Source organism: Euprymna scolopes, chromosome 2 (assembly GCF_053919585.1).
Source record: "Euprymna scolopes isolate OS-2025 chromosome 2, ASM5391958v1, whole genome shotgun sequence".
Classification (NCBI taxonomy): Eukaryota; Metazoa; Mollusca; class Cephalopoda; order Sepiida; family Sepiolidae; genus Euprymna; species Euprymna scolopes.
Window position 1 is genome coordinate 143016358 of NC_136483.1, and position 17628 is coordinate 143033985.

At 30.9% G+C, this 17628-nt stretch overlaps 1 protein-coding gene across 6 annotated transcripts in view; it reads right to left on the reverse strand.

Annotated features, from left to right (window-relative positions):
- The window catches only part of LOC145296913 (repressor of RNA polymerase III transcription MAF1 homolog), a 54341-nt gene that overhangs the window by 13159 nt on the left and 23554 nt on the right, over nucleotides 1-17628 (reverse strand). For 2 of the 6 annotated variants that reach the window (XM_080143080.1, XM_080143121.1), the window contains exons 5-6: nucleotides 17107-17226; nucleotides 2780-2814 (exon numbers count right to left, since the gene is read on the reverse strand). In XM_080143080.1, the coding sequence (XP_079999206.1) occupies nucleotides 2780-2814; nucleotides 17107-17226 (155 nt within the window). Of the gene's footprint in view, nucleotides 1-2779; nucleotides 2815-4904; nucleotides 4936-6491; nucleotides 8132-15082; nucleotides 15910-17106; nucleotides 17227-17628 lie in introns of those variants that run through there. The other 4 variants (XR_013870074.1, XM_080143104.1, XM_080143114.1 and 1 more) reach the window with 4 other exon arrangements.

Consider the following 17628-nt stretch of genomic DNA (forward strand, 5'->3'; position numbering starts at 1 on the left):
TTAACAAATACCATTTCAATAAACCATTTATGATGTAATGAAACAACACGCAACTCAATAAACCACTGTTGTATGCTCGATGATATTTGTTCAAATTATTTTGTTGCCTTTAAAAGAGAAGGTTATATAATAATTTGATTTCGGTGCACCGACAGCACAAATGTTTACAGAAATGAAAATCATGCAAAAAAATTAGAGGTTCAAGGAGGAAAATGAATAAGATATGATTTGTAAATTGTGTCAATTAACTGCGTTAGAGTTTGACGTTTGATTAATTATGAAATGCTGTTAAGAACAGAATGATTACACCACATTCAGTAATATATTTAGATATGATTAGAGGAGAAAATAAAATTATTGGTTAGAATCAATATTGTCTTCTCTTTATGCATTCCAGTTTCTGCTGTCCATTTAGCTGAATAATTAGACATAGTCAAACGACAAAAAGGCCATTAACACAGAGAAAAGGAAAGAGACTTAAATTATCTGAGAGGAAGATAATCATTAATTAGAAGGGACCATCTTATGTTATTTTATATATTTATACATTATTAAACAAGGAATCATTTCCATTAAAAATCCAGTTAGTATTATGCATCTAAAATTGAGAAAAACGTGCTTGAAAAAAATGTCAACATTATGTAAACAAAATCACACAATATCAGGTCAAATTTGGTCACTATATTCTTTGATTTCAAACAGATTTGTTTGTGGAAATTCTGCCCGACACTAGGCACACATAAGAGGATTATTTTTTTTTCCATTATGGTATTAAAACGAGTTCTTGCTGTGAATATCTTACAGAAGAAGGAACTAGAGATTGAAACTTAGTCAAGCATCTTCCATAGAAATAACGATAGAGTAGGGAGAAATCATTCGCTACTAGATTTCGAAGTCAATTTTGAATTTTGTCCAGATAACAAAGAGTGTTCTGAGTAACACATGAATTCTTTTTTTAATGAAACAGAATCCAAAATGTATCACTTGTATCTTTTGAAATAAACTTCCACTTCTTGCTCTCACTTGCATGATGAGAAAGCCTTCAATATAGGTCATTTAATTATAGAGTGCTTATGTATGTTTGGTACCACGCTATTTTTAAATAGTTTTTTCAGGTTAAATTCAAGTTTCACAATATTTTTTTTTTTATTATTAAATTGTTAGGTGGAAGCACAGATTAGTTACGAAATACCCTTCTCTATGTTAAGAATGGCTTTTGAAATAACATTATTATTTCAGCATGGTACCAAAAATACATAAGTACGAATTATAGATATAACACAAATTTTCCTGTACCTTTGGTTCTAGAGCCTTGCTGAATTAAATTTTACTAAACCATCCAATTTCACCATAATAATAAAAATAATACATTAACACACTCTTAACCCACTAATTATACATCTATCATGCCTTTCAATCAAAAGAAATTGCTATAAACATAAACAAGCATTAAATGTAAAAAAAAAAAAATAAATAAATGAAATGATTTAAGATGTGAATGTTTACATTTAAAATCAGGGTTGCTACTTGAATTTGACTGGAGCCATGACTAGGGTAAAATAACAGTACGAGAGTGACCTTGTTTATGTAGGGATGAGGTATAGTTCTGTTCACTTCTTGGAGGTCCACTCTTTCCGGCTTTACTTTCTCACTTTGAGAAAGAGTTAGATTGCTTCAGGTTCCCCAACCAGAATTGTTCAAGCATTTTTTGTAGGCCAGAGTGTGCTTATTCTATTGTGTTGGCTTTTCAAACCTTCACTTGACCTTGTAAATAAGCTCATGCTGTGGAAGTAAATAAGCTTGAACTAAAGGGAGACCACCACCAGCAAGTGTAGTGTATCAAACAACATGATGGCACACTACACACACAGCCATCTCTTGGTTGCTTAATAAACAACCAACAACAGGATCAAATTTTTTCTTGTCATTTTATTTTGATTAAAATAGGTGTCAAACTATCAGTTGTTAAAAAATCAATGTTACACCCGTATTAAATTAATTACTTTAGACATGTTTCATTTGACTGGAGTACTTTCAGATCCATTTGGATCCATCATCAGGGATAATTAACACCAAACTGATTATAAGATATTTAGAGAAGTGTTTTTATTACCCCTCAGTATATCACTGGTTATTAAATACATTAATTTTTCAAGTCACTTTTACAAGCATTTAAGAATGTTATTTCCGTATTAATTACTATAAAGTGAATATCACAGAAGATATTAGTAGATTGGCTAAATATCAGAACTACTGTGAAAATGTACACTAACAATATTGGGAAATTTTTCCCCCCGCTTTGGGAAAAATAGCAACTTATCTTTAATCAATTGTTTAGAATAATCATTAAAAATTTGCTATTAAGCAGACAATCAAAGTCATAAAAATAGCAGCATTCCATGTGTAGATTTGCAAATTTTGCAAAATGCCAAACCAATATTTGCATGTACTGTCTGCTCAAGTTGTTTGGATTTTTTTTTTTTTTTTTTTTTAGAGATTTAAAAGAAAACTGTACTCAAGCAATGAGGAGACGATTATAAACATTTGTAAATAAAAGTTCATTCCAACACTTTATTTTTAGAATTAAGTTCTAAAAATAATTTGAACAAATTTCTGCAAGAAACAAATAAATTTGAGTATAGAGTATTTTTTTTAAACTGTCAGCCAACATTGCTTAAAGTTTTTTTATCAATTTGAAAAAAAAAAAAATTTGCTCAAGCAATAATGAAACAGTTATAAACATTTGAAAAGAAAAAAAAAATATTAACATCCAACTCACTTTTATAAGTTATAAAAAATAATCTGAACAAATTTCTGAAAGAAAGTAGATAAATTCAAGAATACGGTAAAATAAATAAACAAAAGAACAAAGAAGCAAAGATCAAGAGCAGAAAAGAAAAAAAAAACATTTTAATCCAGCATAAAAAAATAATATTTTAATCCAGCATAATAAAAAAAATTTAAAATACGGGCAAGAAAAATATACTTTGTTAACGAAGGAAAATTTATATTTAAAAAAAAATTTACAAAAATTTGTCCTTTTCTTTTATCTCTATATTAGTTTCATGTTTTTTATTAAAAAGAAAGGTAATTCTCTTTCCTTAACATGTCTATTTTTACACCGTCTATGTGTATGTTGTGCAGGTTTTGTACTTGAGAATTTTTTTTTTTTAGATAAAGATGCATTATTTGGATTATTCAAACAAGTATTCTCATCTTGGATGTTATTCTCACAATGTTTCGGCTGATGTAAGTTCTGGCCTTCTTCAGGTGCATCTGGTGGAACTCAGGAATCTATATAAAATTTCGACCTGAATGCTTTATTTAATTCATGGGGATACGACTGTTTTCATTCAATCAACCATGATTGAGTAGAAATCTTAAGCAATTTTTCATTTTTATTTTGTATCATTTGTGATGAAGATTAAACATTTAACCCCAAAGACAATCACTTAGAACTAATTATTACTTAGCATTTTATCCGTTGTGTCACATGTCCATGTTGTGAAGATAACACTCAAGATTAGAACAATACTTTGAATAATCCAAATAATGGAGTTCCATGTTTTATATACATGATGAGCTTTATTCATTGTTGTCAGTTTGCAGTCCCCTTCACAACATTAATCATTTTTTTTTTTTTTTTTTTTTTTTGCAAGGAGGAGGTCATGTCAAATCGGTTAATATTTTAACATTAACATTTGAAACTGATTTTTTAACTGAAACATAGGATTGTTTAATTTTTATGCTGTATTAAAATTTTGTAGTAAAAAAAAAAAAAAAAAAAAAAAAAGCCAATGCAATCTTATTCCTTCAGTGCTCTCGCTTTCTCTTGTTCAGCAAGAGGTGAAGAAAAAGAGGAAAAAGGAAGAGCAAGTGAGGGGGAGAGAGAGAGAGGGGGACAAGAAAAAAAAGACAGAAAAAAGGAATGAAGGGGGAGAAAAGGGGAGGAGAAAAAACAAAAGGAAAAGGAAGTAGGAAACAAGCAAAATATAATGTAAAGGAAACTCCTGACACTAGTTTCTGTGTCATGGCCTTTTTCACTGCACAGAACATAAAATTACAGCGCAAATAAATAAATTATTATTTATTTTTTTTTTACACCTTTAATCCAAATGGAGTTTAGTGGTTAGGATTCCTCATAACCATTGGCCCAATAACTGGTGGGTTTGTCAAATTCAAGTCTTTATGATATTATTCTCATAGTCGAAACTCAGTGCTCGCTCTTAGACAAAAATGTGTCCATGAACAACAATTTTTAAGCAACTCTCAAAAAAAAAAAATAAATAAATAAAAAATATTACTTGTTTTGAGAGCTTTAAATGTTCACTACCTTTAATTCTTTTTTCATTTACACATGTAGGGTGTTATCTCTTTGTAACATTGGTCTCAGTAGTGACTGTGACAGGGAAATAATTTTGTAAGATGTTTATAAAAAAAACATTTTGCATTGAAATTCTATTTGATGTTTGAGGTACACTGATGAAAAAAAGAAAATGATAGTCTGACAAGTTCTTGTCGAAATGTTTTACAAGAAAGAAGAGATTGAAGCTCATTCAAGCACTCTCCATGGAAACAGCAATAAAGTAGAAAAAGACTAGCAATGTCTTTTCTGTGAGCAAAAGATTGTAGAAGAGAAGTGATCACCTCCCACTAGATTGTGAAGTCACTTTTGAAATGTTAAGGCAAGAAAGAGTACCCTGAACAGCACCTCCCCAGATGTGGTAGCAGTATTCCATCTTTGGATTTATCTGACTTTTACATAGATATATTTTCCAGAACTTCTCTCTCTCTCAAAGAATTTTATTATTCAATTAAAAAAACTTTTAAATTTAAAAATAAAAAAAAAACTTCATATATCGATTAAACACCAAATTATGTAAAAAAAAATTTTTTGAACTTACCTTTCCAATTTTTAAAGGAAGGTTCAGTTTGCTATGTAAAAATGAATATATAAAAAAAATATTGCCTTGTTTAATATTGTTTTTAAATTTTGTACGGATTGACATTGGCAGGGGATTCTTTTAAGTATCAGAAATTGTAATTCAAGACACAGGATAAAGTTTGTATCTTTATTATATCGGTAGACATAAAAATGAAGAAAACTTATCTACTTATTGATAAAATGGTGTTTTTTCCCCCCAAAAAATATCAGTTAACATTTATAAAAAGTCAACTGTTTTTTAAATGTTAACATGTATCCATAATAGGGTTGGATTTAGTTAGGTTTCACATTGCAAATCTATCTGATCATGAATCTGTCATTGTGGTGCAGTTGGGCAAAAGAGAATTGGGTGATGGTCAAGTATTTACTGCCATATGATATACCACTCCTGACACAGCTGCTATATAACTCACTCTGGATGTAAAGAGACAGCTGACTATCAGCGGCAACAGTTTTTGAAATATCCCGCCTTGTGGTGGTTCCGAGTTCACATCCATCATCTACACTCAGTATATCTCCTAGGTAACAGAGAGAGTCTACTACTTCCAGGGTGTGTCATCTAGTACCATCATGTTGTGGGGGACAATCATTAACAGGGCATACCTGTTCTAGACATCATCTGTACACAAAGTTGTGTTTTTGAAGTAACTTATCTTTCAGGTAACTTGACCATTTGTTGAACCACAACAGGCGCAAGATGCATCAAATCACATTGCATCCAACATCCTTCTGGCACAGAGAACAAAGATACTGATCAGGGTCCTTTAAGGATTGTTGCTTAGAGCAACTTTAACTGTTCCATGGACTTAGCAATAATAACTAAATCATCAACATAGAGTATCTCCTGCAGACAGCCCGACTAAAACTTTGACAGTGACTAAGACTATGATGGAGAGCAAGGAGCTAAGAACAAAGCCCTGATAAATTCTAACCTTGACATTGAAGCTGCCATTATAAGTATCATTCAGCTACATTCTAATGCTAGTGTTCACATCAATACATTGAATGAGACGAACAAGCACTTCTTCTACATCTTCCTTTTCTATTGTCCACCATAAGAAAACGTTTGGTCATGAAAAATGTTATCTTTCGGCTCATCCTTTGCCCCACTGCCTACTAAATTCTTTTCCAGAGCTTTGGTCATATTAGTCAGATATCTAGACTAATAGAAAAAAAAGTCTTTTATGGATTAATATGGGTCTCTGATGAGTTGTTTAGCATACCATTCAATGAATCACGTGTAAGACATAACATATCAAATAAAATTATATAAATGTGATATAAATATACTTGTGGTATTTGAATTGTTTACAAATGATAAATATGCTCTCAAAGTGCAATCTATTTTCATTGAGCATAAATAGATCTGGCAATTTAAAAACATTTTTAATATATATATATATATATATATATATATATATATATATAAACATTTTTATTGTATACTAGCAGGCCAACCAGCATTGCCCAATTGTAAAATATGCTTAAATATGACATTTTGATTAATACAGATTTCGGATTTATTATTACATTACATTAGACCTAATGTATAGTAATGATTTAAAAAGTTAAAAAAAAAATTTTTTGTTTAAAAAGTACTTGTGTACCACTAGAGAAAAAAAAAATGTTTAGCTTACGATTTACTTTTTCCTTTGACGTTAATACTTGAGCTATGAAGACGTATGCTGCAAAGCTAAAAATTAAAACAGGAACCAATAGCTATTACGTTATGCATGTATATTCATAACGCCATCATTCAACCTTCACCTAACAAATTCCATTTCTTTAATTTCCACATTTTTGCACTGATTTTTGCTGGCTAAAACCGAAATATAAAGTTTTGCATGGGTTTGAATACCCTATAAAGTTTCATGTCTGTAGACCAAAAACTTAGGAATTTGGTAGGCAAAATTTTTTAAACAAATATATATGCATACATAAATATATGTATAGAAAGAAGTTTGTGTTTACTGTAACCTTTTTAAACAAATATTACACAAGTATAAATCATTTAGAATATCTGCATGAATATAATTATACATAATAGCTAACTAAAGATGATCATCTCAGAAGAAAACCGAAAAAACTAATAGGGAATTAATTAAAATGCATGTTTAAAAGAATATGCAAATTAGCAAGATCTTTTGCAGATGAATGCAATTCTACAACCCATATATAACAAAGTTGAATTTTCTTTTTAAAGTATATATAAGCTTAATTAACTTGAGCATTTTGAGATAAACGAAAATGAATACTCAAATTTAGTAGCGTCATAAAGTTCTTTCTCTTTAGAAGATTAGAACACTCTCTGAATCTCATTATGTGTATTTACAAATAAATACAGTACATACTCCTCTCGCATTTCGAAAGTATAATCTCCATATATCCTAGCAGTAAGAAGTTCGGGTTCAACTCATCTGACTAGCAATACAATTACATCATTTATACTGACAAGTGTAAAGCAACACGAAAAATATGTCTTTAGATATTAAAAATATTGATTTACTGAAAATAGATAAATAAAAATATCTAAATAAATTTTAAAAAGAAATGGATAATAAAAGCTTTATTTCAAAACTTATTGAAAAAAAATCAATTCAGGTAATTTGATTATGTAGTAGAGCCAACATCTATTCAATGTAGCCGCCTTCAGCCTCAATCACGATCTCAATACAGGTTCAGAACTGGAAGCATGCTGTGTCAGCGGGAGCTCGGCGAATGCTTGATCAGACTGGCTTTGATGTTGTGGGAGGTCATGTTGGTGATGTTCTCGACGTATGACCAAATGAAATAGTCCACCAGGTTCAGGTCGGAGGAGGAGGGGGCGGGTGAGAGAAGGGTACAAAGTTGTAGCACTCCTAAAGTCAAGTCTCTTTAGACTTGTGGGCTGGTGCAAGTCCTGCTGCCACATGATGTGGCCCTCACTTGAAAGCACATGAAAAACCATAACCATGGCCAGAAACTTTGTTTTTATCAATCTGAGTACATCCCTATTATTCATGGCAATCCAGCGATGCATTTTTTCTGGCAATGGTTCTGTTGACATAACTTGAATCGGTAGAAAGCAGAAGTTGTACAGCGGTGCATCTCCAATCTCACTCATTGAACATTGTGTCACTTTCAGACATTATAGAAGGCTTTTATCGCTCTTTGGATTTGTACACAACTGACCAACTAGTAGAGTGTCTGCAACAAAAAAAGAAAACCAGTTTTCATTATTTACAAATGGAATCATGTCGTCTTTTCTAGGGCGATAATGTTATCATTCCACCCTGTACTCTATAGGATCACAACTGCCAATCCATCTGTATCGGAAATGGTCATAAAGTCAATTGCATGCAACAGTGCTGTGATGGCGAAATGCAGTCTTACTGGAACCAAATCTCAAATACACAACAAATTTTTGTTAATGAATGTCCACTTACTTCTGACTCACCTTGTGTATATTTATTATTATTACTAGTTTATAGACACTCCTTGAGTGCAGTACTGGATATATCAATTTCTATCTTTAAGTAACCGATGAATCTATTAATGTTGTTTTTATTGACAAAAAAAACATTAAAAATTATATTTTAAAAATAATCTGCTTTGAACTTCTGCTAAATACTCTTTATGGCTATTTTTTTTTTTTTACAGATTAAAAAAAAAAAATAGTTGCATAACAAATATATTTATGTAATGTTTATAGTTATTATTTTATGTTAATTTCTTCAATTTTTTTTAAGCATGTATCCAATTAAAAAAATCGGTTTAAGACTTGTGAGATTCAAACTAAGGTATTCACATCACATAAAAACTACTTCCTTAGTAATGTGTACTCTGTCTATTCCTTTTTTTGTCAACCAATCACATTTCAATGTGTGCAAGCGCATACAAACTCCAAAACATCAGATTTAATAGTATATAGATTATTAAGTGCTTACAATCACCTTGGTATGAAAAAAGTATCATTTATTTGCCTGGGTACTCCAATAGTAATAAACTCAGGGGGCATTTTTAAAAAGAAAAAGAAATTATTTTATTTTAATTATTACATAATTTGGACTAGTTTATATTTTTTTCCCCCTTCTACTACGTTATTGGCACAAATATATTTTATTTGGGTTATTTTTACTTTCTTGTGAAAATACTTATTTTGGCTGAGGTAGATCAGAGACATTTTCTTTTACTCACTGAAACAGATTAAAGAAAAGATATTGGTTCTTTGTTATTTGTAGCGAAATTCGAAAATTGAAATATTGTATTTCAAGTGATGTCACAGTAATGCAAATATCCAAAAATTATGAAAAACAATAAGGTAAAAAAATTAATTATTAATGTAAACAGTTTTTGAGGACAATTAGCGAAAATTGAGTTTTGCTTAATTGGCCAAAGATTTTCAGTTTCCAGAAAATATTTACCTCCTTTTGTTATAATTAGAAGTCTCTGCTTTTTTTTTTTTTTTAACTCGATTTTCACTAATTGTCTTCGAGAACTATTTTCACTACATGTGGCATGACAATTCAGTAGATACCATTGGTTTCACTTGAAATTCAATATTTCAATTTTCGTATTTCGTTACAATACAGAAGAACCAAAATATCATGTATTGAGTTACCTCCCCTGGTTTCTTAAAATAAATACAAAATTTCCAAAATTAACTATCTATTTTGAAATAATAAATTGGCATCAAAATAGACGATTATTTCGGAACACTCTGTAGAAATTAACTAAATTATGTTAATTCTCGCCTTCACTATGACTATTTTTACTATTATAATCGACTAGCATCAAATATTCATAAATGAAAGTGACAAATTTCCAAAATCGCTGAAAACATATTGTATTAATATTAAAGTGGGATATCTTTTTTTTTTTTTTTTTAAATTATATTTTCACCCCAAACAAGGCACATTGCCACTTTGGTGTAGGGGGCTACTATCAGGGGCAACAACTACTGGGGTACAGCAAGATGTCGGTTCACGTTGCACTTGAACTTCTGCACGTCAATACAGTTGGGGAAGCAGGGACCTGGAATGGAATTCCGAAGTCTAGCAGTTCTGGGGAAGAGACTACTGGAGTAGAAAGATCTTTTACATCTAGGGATCTCTACAGTGTGGGGGTGTGATTCAGCAGCCTGTCGGGTTTGTCGAGGGTGTTCACATCATGGGGCCACAAGTGCTTATGTGAAACTATATGTAGGAGTGGGTTTAACATAAAATAGAAAATTATGGTGGGTTAGGTGATATCTGAATTCCAAATTTTACATAAATTTCAATTGAAAAAACAAATTTTTCTAGTATCCAAACTATTTTTGGTTCTTATTACATTATTGTAGCAAAATTCAAAAAAATCAACTATTGTATTTCAAGTGAAACCAATGGTATCTACTGAATTGCCATGTCACAGTAATGAACATATCCAAAAAAAATTACAAAAAACGATAAGGTAGAAAATTAATTATTAATGAAATTAGTTTTCGAAGACAATTAGCAAACATTTCAGTTTTGTAAAAAATGAAATCAGAGAGTTCTAATTGTAACAAAAGGGAGGTAAATATTTTCTGAAAACTGAAAATTATTGGCCAATTTAGCAAAACTTAATATGCGCTAATCATCTTCGAAAATTGTTTTCATTAATAATTCATTTTCTGTCTTATTGTTTTTTGTAATTTTTTAATATTTTCATTACTGCGACATGACAATTCAGATACCATTGGTTTCACTTGAAATTCAATATTTCAATTTTCGAATTTCGCTAGAACAACAAAGAAAAATCCTATTTTTTAAATCCGTGCATATATAACAAACTAAGCATGAAGACCATATGTAATATGATGATCTACGTTGGAAACTATAAAATTTTTTGTTTTTAAATTGTAAAAAAAATATTAAGAAAAAAATGATTAAATTATATTTTGATAAAGATGCAACTTTAATTCACAAACTACAATACACACATTTGACTTGAAAAAATAAATAAATAAAAATCTTCAGCTAGTATATTTCTGATAGTTTTTGTTTGGGCTGTGTCATCCTTTACACTTTTTTTTTTTTTAATCGATTGTGCTAATTAGTGAATTCTTATTTTAGTTCCGTTTGTGAAGGCCTATTTGATTTCCAAATTTTCTGTTTTCCTCAATTTCTTTGTCTCTTTCAATTTAAAAATGCTAAAATCCCAAGACATTTTCATCATTGAATAAAAAAAAAAATGTCTAAAAAATTATTTCACAAAATAATTTAATTACAAAATTAAAATCACCAAACATTGTAGAAACTACCATCTTAGTAATGTGTACTCTGCTCATTATTATTTTTTGTCCAGCAATCATGTTCCTATTTGCGTACAAACTCCAAAAACACCAGAACTTTTTAATAGTAAAATATAGAACTTTTATAGCTAAGAGTGATAAAAAATAAACCAATCAGGTACAAGAATCACTGTATAAAATTTACTGACTTTCTAGGAATTCAGTAGTCATAACATTTTGCCTTCACACTGCTAACCCTGACTGGATTGTTACTATCATTTTTTACTTGAAATTCATTACAATTCAAAGCTTCCTTGACTGGATTGATATTGTCCATTTTTGCCTGAGACAGCTACATTTAATCTTTGCGATTGGATAATTTTCTTTTCTCTAAGTTATTATTATTATTAGGTGCTTACAAATCATCCTACTATAAATAAATAAAAAACATCTTATTTTTTGGCTTTGGTATTCCAATAGTAATAAACCCATGGTACATTTTGATAAAGAAACTAGTTTTTATATATATAGATGTTACTACATAATACAGAGTAGTCGCTCGAAAAGTGGGAAATTTGAAGGTCATGAGCTTGGAATGATATCCCACAAGTTACCCTTCAAAACGACACACGAGCTTGGATTTCTAGGTTAAGATGCTGCAGTGGAGTGCACGGACGACATTTTGAGTATCTATGAGTATAACATTTGTCTTTGAAAAACTTTGTAAAAATTATTCTTTGTAAAAATAAATCGTTGTTTGACAAATTTCCCGCTTTTCTAGTGACCACCCTGTAGAATTGTGCTTTCTACCATATTATTCATATATCAAAACTATAGTAACACAAAATGCTCATTCATATTATTTTACGATGAGATGCACAAAGCATTGAAAATAAGGTTTACAGAGAACCTAAAACTGCAAAATAGAGAACATCTTATGCTTTTGTAGTTTAAACAACAAACCACCTAAAATTGTTTCATGTAAAATTTATTAGAAAAAATGCTTTGTTATTCAAATACAGAGAGATTTTAAGGGTTTAATGTACTTTTTTCAAGGCGAAATGATTGTAAAAACAGTACCTATTATTATTATTTTTATTATTTCATTATTATCTTTGTTGTTATTTACTCACTAGAAACTTTCATGTAAAGTCATTATCAGTGATTGCTCACTAGCAATAACAAGTGGTATTTCCTGGAAACTGAGTGACATCAAGTCTCCCCAGTTTATTATTATTATTATTATTATAATACACCATTTAGTGGAAGTATATACACAAACATAAAAAAAAGTGAATAGACATTCCACAAAAATAATTCATGTTTAAAGTTTCTACTTTTTTCAATGATGGGCAGTACTCCAAGTAATACAAAGCAGCAGTAAAAGTTTGAAACATTGACACCGATACATTTTTGTTTTAGATAAAAATATTTCTATCATATCACCACTTAAGACACCAGCCAAAGGAGCATAATAATTCTCAGAGTTTCAGTACAAACCTTAAACTTTCACTTTCCACTGTTATAACCAAGTGATTGTCTAATCCATCAACAAGGGGAAATAATACTATCTTACCTCGATCCATCAGAACCATCTGAGAGTAGTTTTCATTATTAATGATAAGGGGAAATAATACTATCTTACCTCGATCCATCAGGACCATCTGAGAGTAGTTTTTATTATTAATGATAAGAAGGGGAAATAATACTATCTTACCTCGATCCATCAGGACCATCTGAGAGTAGTTTTTATTATTAATGATAAGAAGGGGAAATAATACTATCTTACCTCGATCCATCAGGACCATCTGAGAGTAGTTTTTATTATTAATGATAAGAAGGGGAAATAATACTATCTTACCTCGATCCATCAGGACCATCTGAGAGTAGTTTTCATTATTAATGATAAGAAGGGGAAATAATACTATCTTACCTCGATCCATCAGGACCATCTGAGAGTAGTTTTCATTATTAATGATAAGAAGAATGTCCATTTACTTCTTTCATGCCTCCATATGTTTTTTTTTTATGACAATATTAATGTTTAATGATGGATGTTGTCCTTGATGTCACTCTCCATTTTAAAAACTGAAAAACCTCACCCTAAATGATTTAGAAAAGGGGATTGTGAATCTATATTAAAATTATCTACTTAATCAAGATTATAAAAAAAAGTTATTAAAAAAAAAATCTGCTATTTGTATTAAAAAAAGAAACGGGACTAGCGGGCTTTTGTTTGTTCCCTACCAGAGAACCTGTCCGTCATGGGTGACCCTGCCAGTAGCCATTTTATTAGGCTACAGACGGCATAGCCTCTCTGGATTTTAGGGACACTTGCGCCTCAAACCACGTGGAGGTACCCGGAGAGATGAGACGTTTTAAATAAAAACATTTCAAGAAAAAAGTTTCTAAAGTAAATAAAAGAAAATATAACAATTTTATACCGATAAACTCCAGAGATTTTTCATATATATATATATATATATATATATATATATATATATATTGTTTATATATATATATATATATATATATAAAAAATAAAACACTTTCAAAATATACCTTAAAATGTTACAATAATTTTTATTATTTACAATAACATTTGAATGATGCATTAACTATTAAACGATGGCTTCATAGCTGTACATAGCTTTTCACATGTTTTCCATTTTTTTTTTTTCTGGTAAATGTAAAATACAAATTTTTTTTTGTTTATACATTTTATTTAAAAGCAAACAATTCTAATACATTGCTTTAGTAACTCCATTATCTACAACATATATTGTATATATTTTAAAACCTACGCAACTAGCTTGCATGATATATTACTTTGCTAAATTGAAATATATAGCAGTGGACAAACAAGGCAACAAACATGCTAGTAGAAATAAGGACATAAACATATTAAAGATGGACTAAAGTATTTCAGTAGATTTGTTTGAGTCTTTATTTCTACTAGTATGTTGTCTTACTTACACACATTTACATAAACTACTGTTACATGATGATTGCAACGTCTTGTCAGGCGAGTGCCACTCCCTCAGTCCATGAGCCCAAAAATTACTTTTTTTTTTTTTTTTTTAAGTCCTACCGGTGAATTCACACGCTCAAGCAGGCATGACACTGAAGACGATCATTGAGATCAATTATTACATGCTTCCAGCATTTCAAGCCTCCACACGTCACAACTTTTCCATTGCCACAGTACCATTTTTATAGACAAATGCCTGAGGGAGTATCTATACACAGATGATGTTACAGAGTCTTAGCTTTGTACCACAGCTAAGTCTCTCTCTCAGTTCAAAATGTTGACATCCAGCAACAAGCAAGAGCAAGATAGCCAGCAATAAGTTAAACTGCAGAACAGGTCTCCCGCTTTATGTTTTTTTTTTAAATCAGAGATTTGCTTCTCCTAGAAAGGTTTCCTTCACTACGGCTTACGGGAGCCCTCTCCACCCCAACACACACATACATATACACAAACATACACAGTCCTAGTTGGCCGTTGACCTCGAAAAAGGGTTCATTCGCCCTTTGGAAGGTCTTATTTTTAATCCTTCAGGGAGACTAGCCACCCTCCTCACCAAACAAGTCTGGTGGGGGAACCAGTTTAGTCGCCGGTGACCCGACCATGAGGCAGGTAGTACTGGGTTACATGGTACCAGTAGCACATGACATGACCTGACATAACTGTTACATACATACATATTAGAGAGAAAGAGAGAGAGAGAGAACGGTAAAAAGAGCTTTCTAGCTAAACTAAAAAGTATGCCATACCAAAGATTTGTTTTACAATTGTTTCAAAGTCCAAATGAAAATATTGAGAAAAAAAAGTTATACTGTACATATCCAAGATGGAATGACGTTCTCCGAAAAAAAAAATTTCACTAAATTTGACTAAGTAGTTTTTCTTTTTTTTTTTTTTTTTTACAGTGAAAAAACAATTTCTTATGATACTGAGCAAAAGGTATTCATGTTTCGATTTTTAGGAAGAAAAGCTAGCATTTAAGATGGAGAGGGAGTGTCGGCGCTTTAAACTGAGTTATCTCCCCGTGGCATGTTCTAAAAATTTGAACATAGCTACCTTCAGCCTGTTGTCATAAAAACGTTTTTCCACTGTAAAAAAAAACCAAAAAAACTATGCGATCAAATTAAGTGAAATTTTTTTTTCGGCGATCTTCAGTTCAAAACATATGTACAATAACTTTTTCGATATTTTCATTTTTTAATGTCATGATTAAATTATACAAGTACCAAAAAAGTTCAACGTAAAATTATTGAATACATGTTCAATCCATCAACAAGATAAATCGATTAGCCATAGAGATAGCAAAATTTTCAAATAGTATGTCAGACTAAAACTTAAAAGCCTCGAGAAAGACAACTCTAAAATAACACCTGTAACTAGGTAGATATTTCAAGTGTACAGTCATTCCTTACCTAATGGAGAGAGTGGGTGTTATTCTTCATACTATACTACATACAACAAATTCATGTGTGGAGGTTGTCTAATAGTCGGAACTACCACCCTAGTAACTACCAACTACTCAGATTTGGCACACATAACAATTAAACATCTGGGTTTTCAAGACAGAATAATTTGTTACAAAATAGTCAAGAATTTCCAGAGATAAATGTAACATATCATTTCTCAGCAATGAAGATAGAGTTCATCAGGTGTATTTTGTTTATCCGGAATGATTGACGGGGAAGATGTTATTTTGAACCATATCTGAAAAGTAGACACTCGATTGTTTAACGTAACCATCTGATATAAAATGTGAAGATTAAAGTTAAATTAGATCTTGGCATAGGTTGACCTGTTGGAAATATAGCTCTCTGACTATACAGGACATCAACTAGTATGAATTGGGACTGTTTAACACATTAACCTTATAACCCATTTTGTGCTATACAATGTATTTATTAAATAGTAATTGTGGAAAATTATTTTATTGTGTTTTTGCTTTCTGCTATAGGAGATAGAATTGATTTTTCTTTTTTTAAATAGTCTATTAATTGTAATTTAAGCACAATTTCTAATGGCATGGTGAGGGTTGGTATGATAGTCATTTTTTGTGAGAATTCCTGTATTTTGTACAATCAAAATGCTCGACTGTGAGTAGTTGTTCACAGTAAGTGCACTGACATGTTGCTTCCACTTCAGTGTGTGCAGATTGGATGTGCATGTTTGATTCTGATTCTCGTTGTTTGTTTGATCAGGTTAGTTTAATTTAATAAATGTATATGATGCCTTGTGGTTAAAATCATGCATAGCTGGACAAAGATAATGGTAGCCACAAACAACATCCAATGATTCATTCGGCTGCGTAAAAGATGACTCCAACTGCTTCTCAAGACTATGAGACCACATTGAACCAAGTGTCATCTACACCATGTAACAGTAGAGTAGCACAAGCCACATTTTGATACTGCAACAAAGCTGACAGCACCCTAACAACTCAACTAACCCAGCCCCAGTCATGTCTTTTCCTTCCCCATTTTTGCCTCATACTAAATGTACAACCTAATAAATAGGGGCATTATTAAGGTGAGAAAGCTAGCATAACCAATTCAAACCTTGCTTTAAATGCTCATTTGAAGCCAATTACTTTCAGTTGGAGTCCTAGATGGAAAGGTTTTTAAAACTCAAAAATTGTCATTGATTATAGGAAGGACATCATTAGTGATGCATTCCAGCATATTAAACAGGCATGTGAAACAAATTAATCAAAATAAAATTGAAACTAAATTAGGAATTAAATTTTCAACTTTCATAACAAATTAGTCAGAATGAGCAGCAGAAAGAAATTGGAAGTTAAGGAAGAGTGAGAAAAAAAAAAAAATTTATTTTTTAAATATTAAAAAAAAAAAAAAAAAAAAAAAAATCTATAGGGGATTGTTCAATATGTGTAATGAAACAGCTTACCTGGTTGCTCTACAGGTAAAAAAGACAATTCTTTTCAACTTCTTATTGTAGAAGAAATAATTGAATGACCAAATACATCCTTCTTCTCCATAAGGGTCAGAGGCCAGATCAGGGTTATAGCTGAAAAAAGCAGATGGTAATATTGGCGCATGTTGTGGCCACAGGCAACATAAACTAAAAGGGTTAATAAAACAAACGAAACAGGAAGGAGGATAAATATAATCTGTCATTATATATACATATAGTTATGAAAATATATTCATAGCAATTAAGCTACACTAGGCTTTCAGGTTTCATCTCTATAAGGAACCGCCAGGCTTCAAAATCGATTAATAATACTTTCTCTTTATAACATTTTATGTGGATACATGCAATAATATCATTCAAACACAGTTGTGCTTGAACATATGGTTAAGTGCCAGTTTTAATCATTTAGCACTGTTTTAAAGCTTCAGTGCTCACTCATTTTTTAACCAAATTTCAAACAATTATTACAGTTTATAGATCACCTTCTCAGCTATA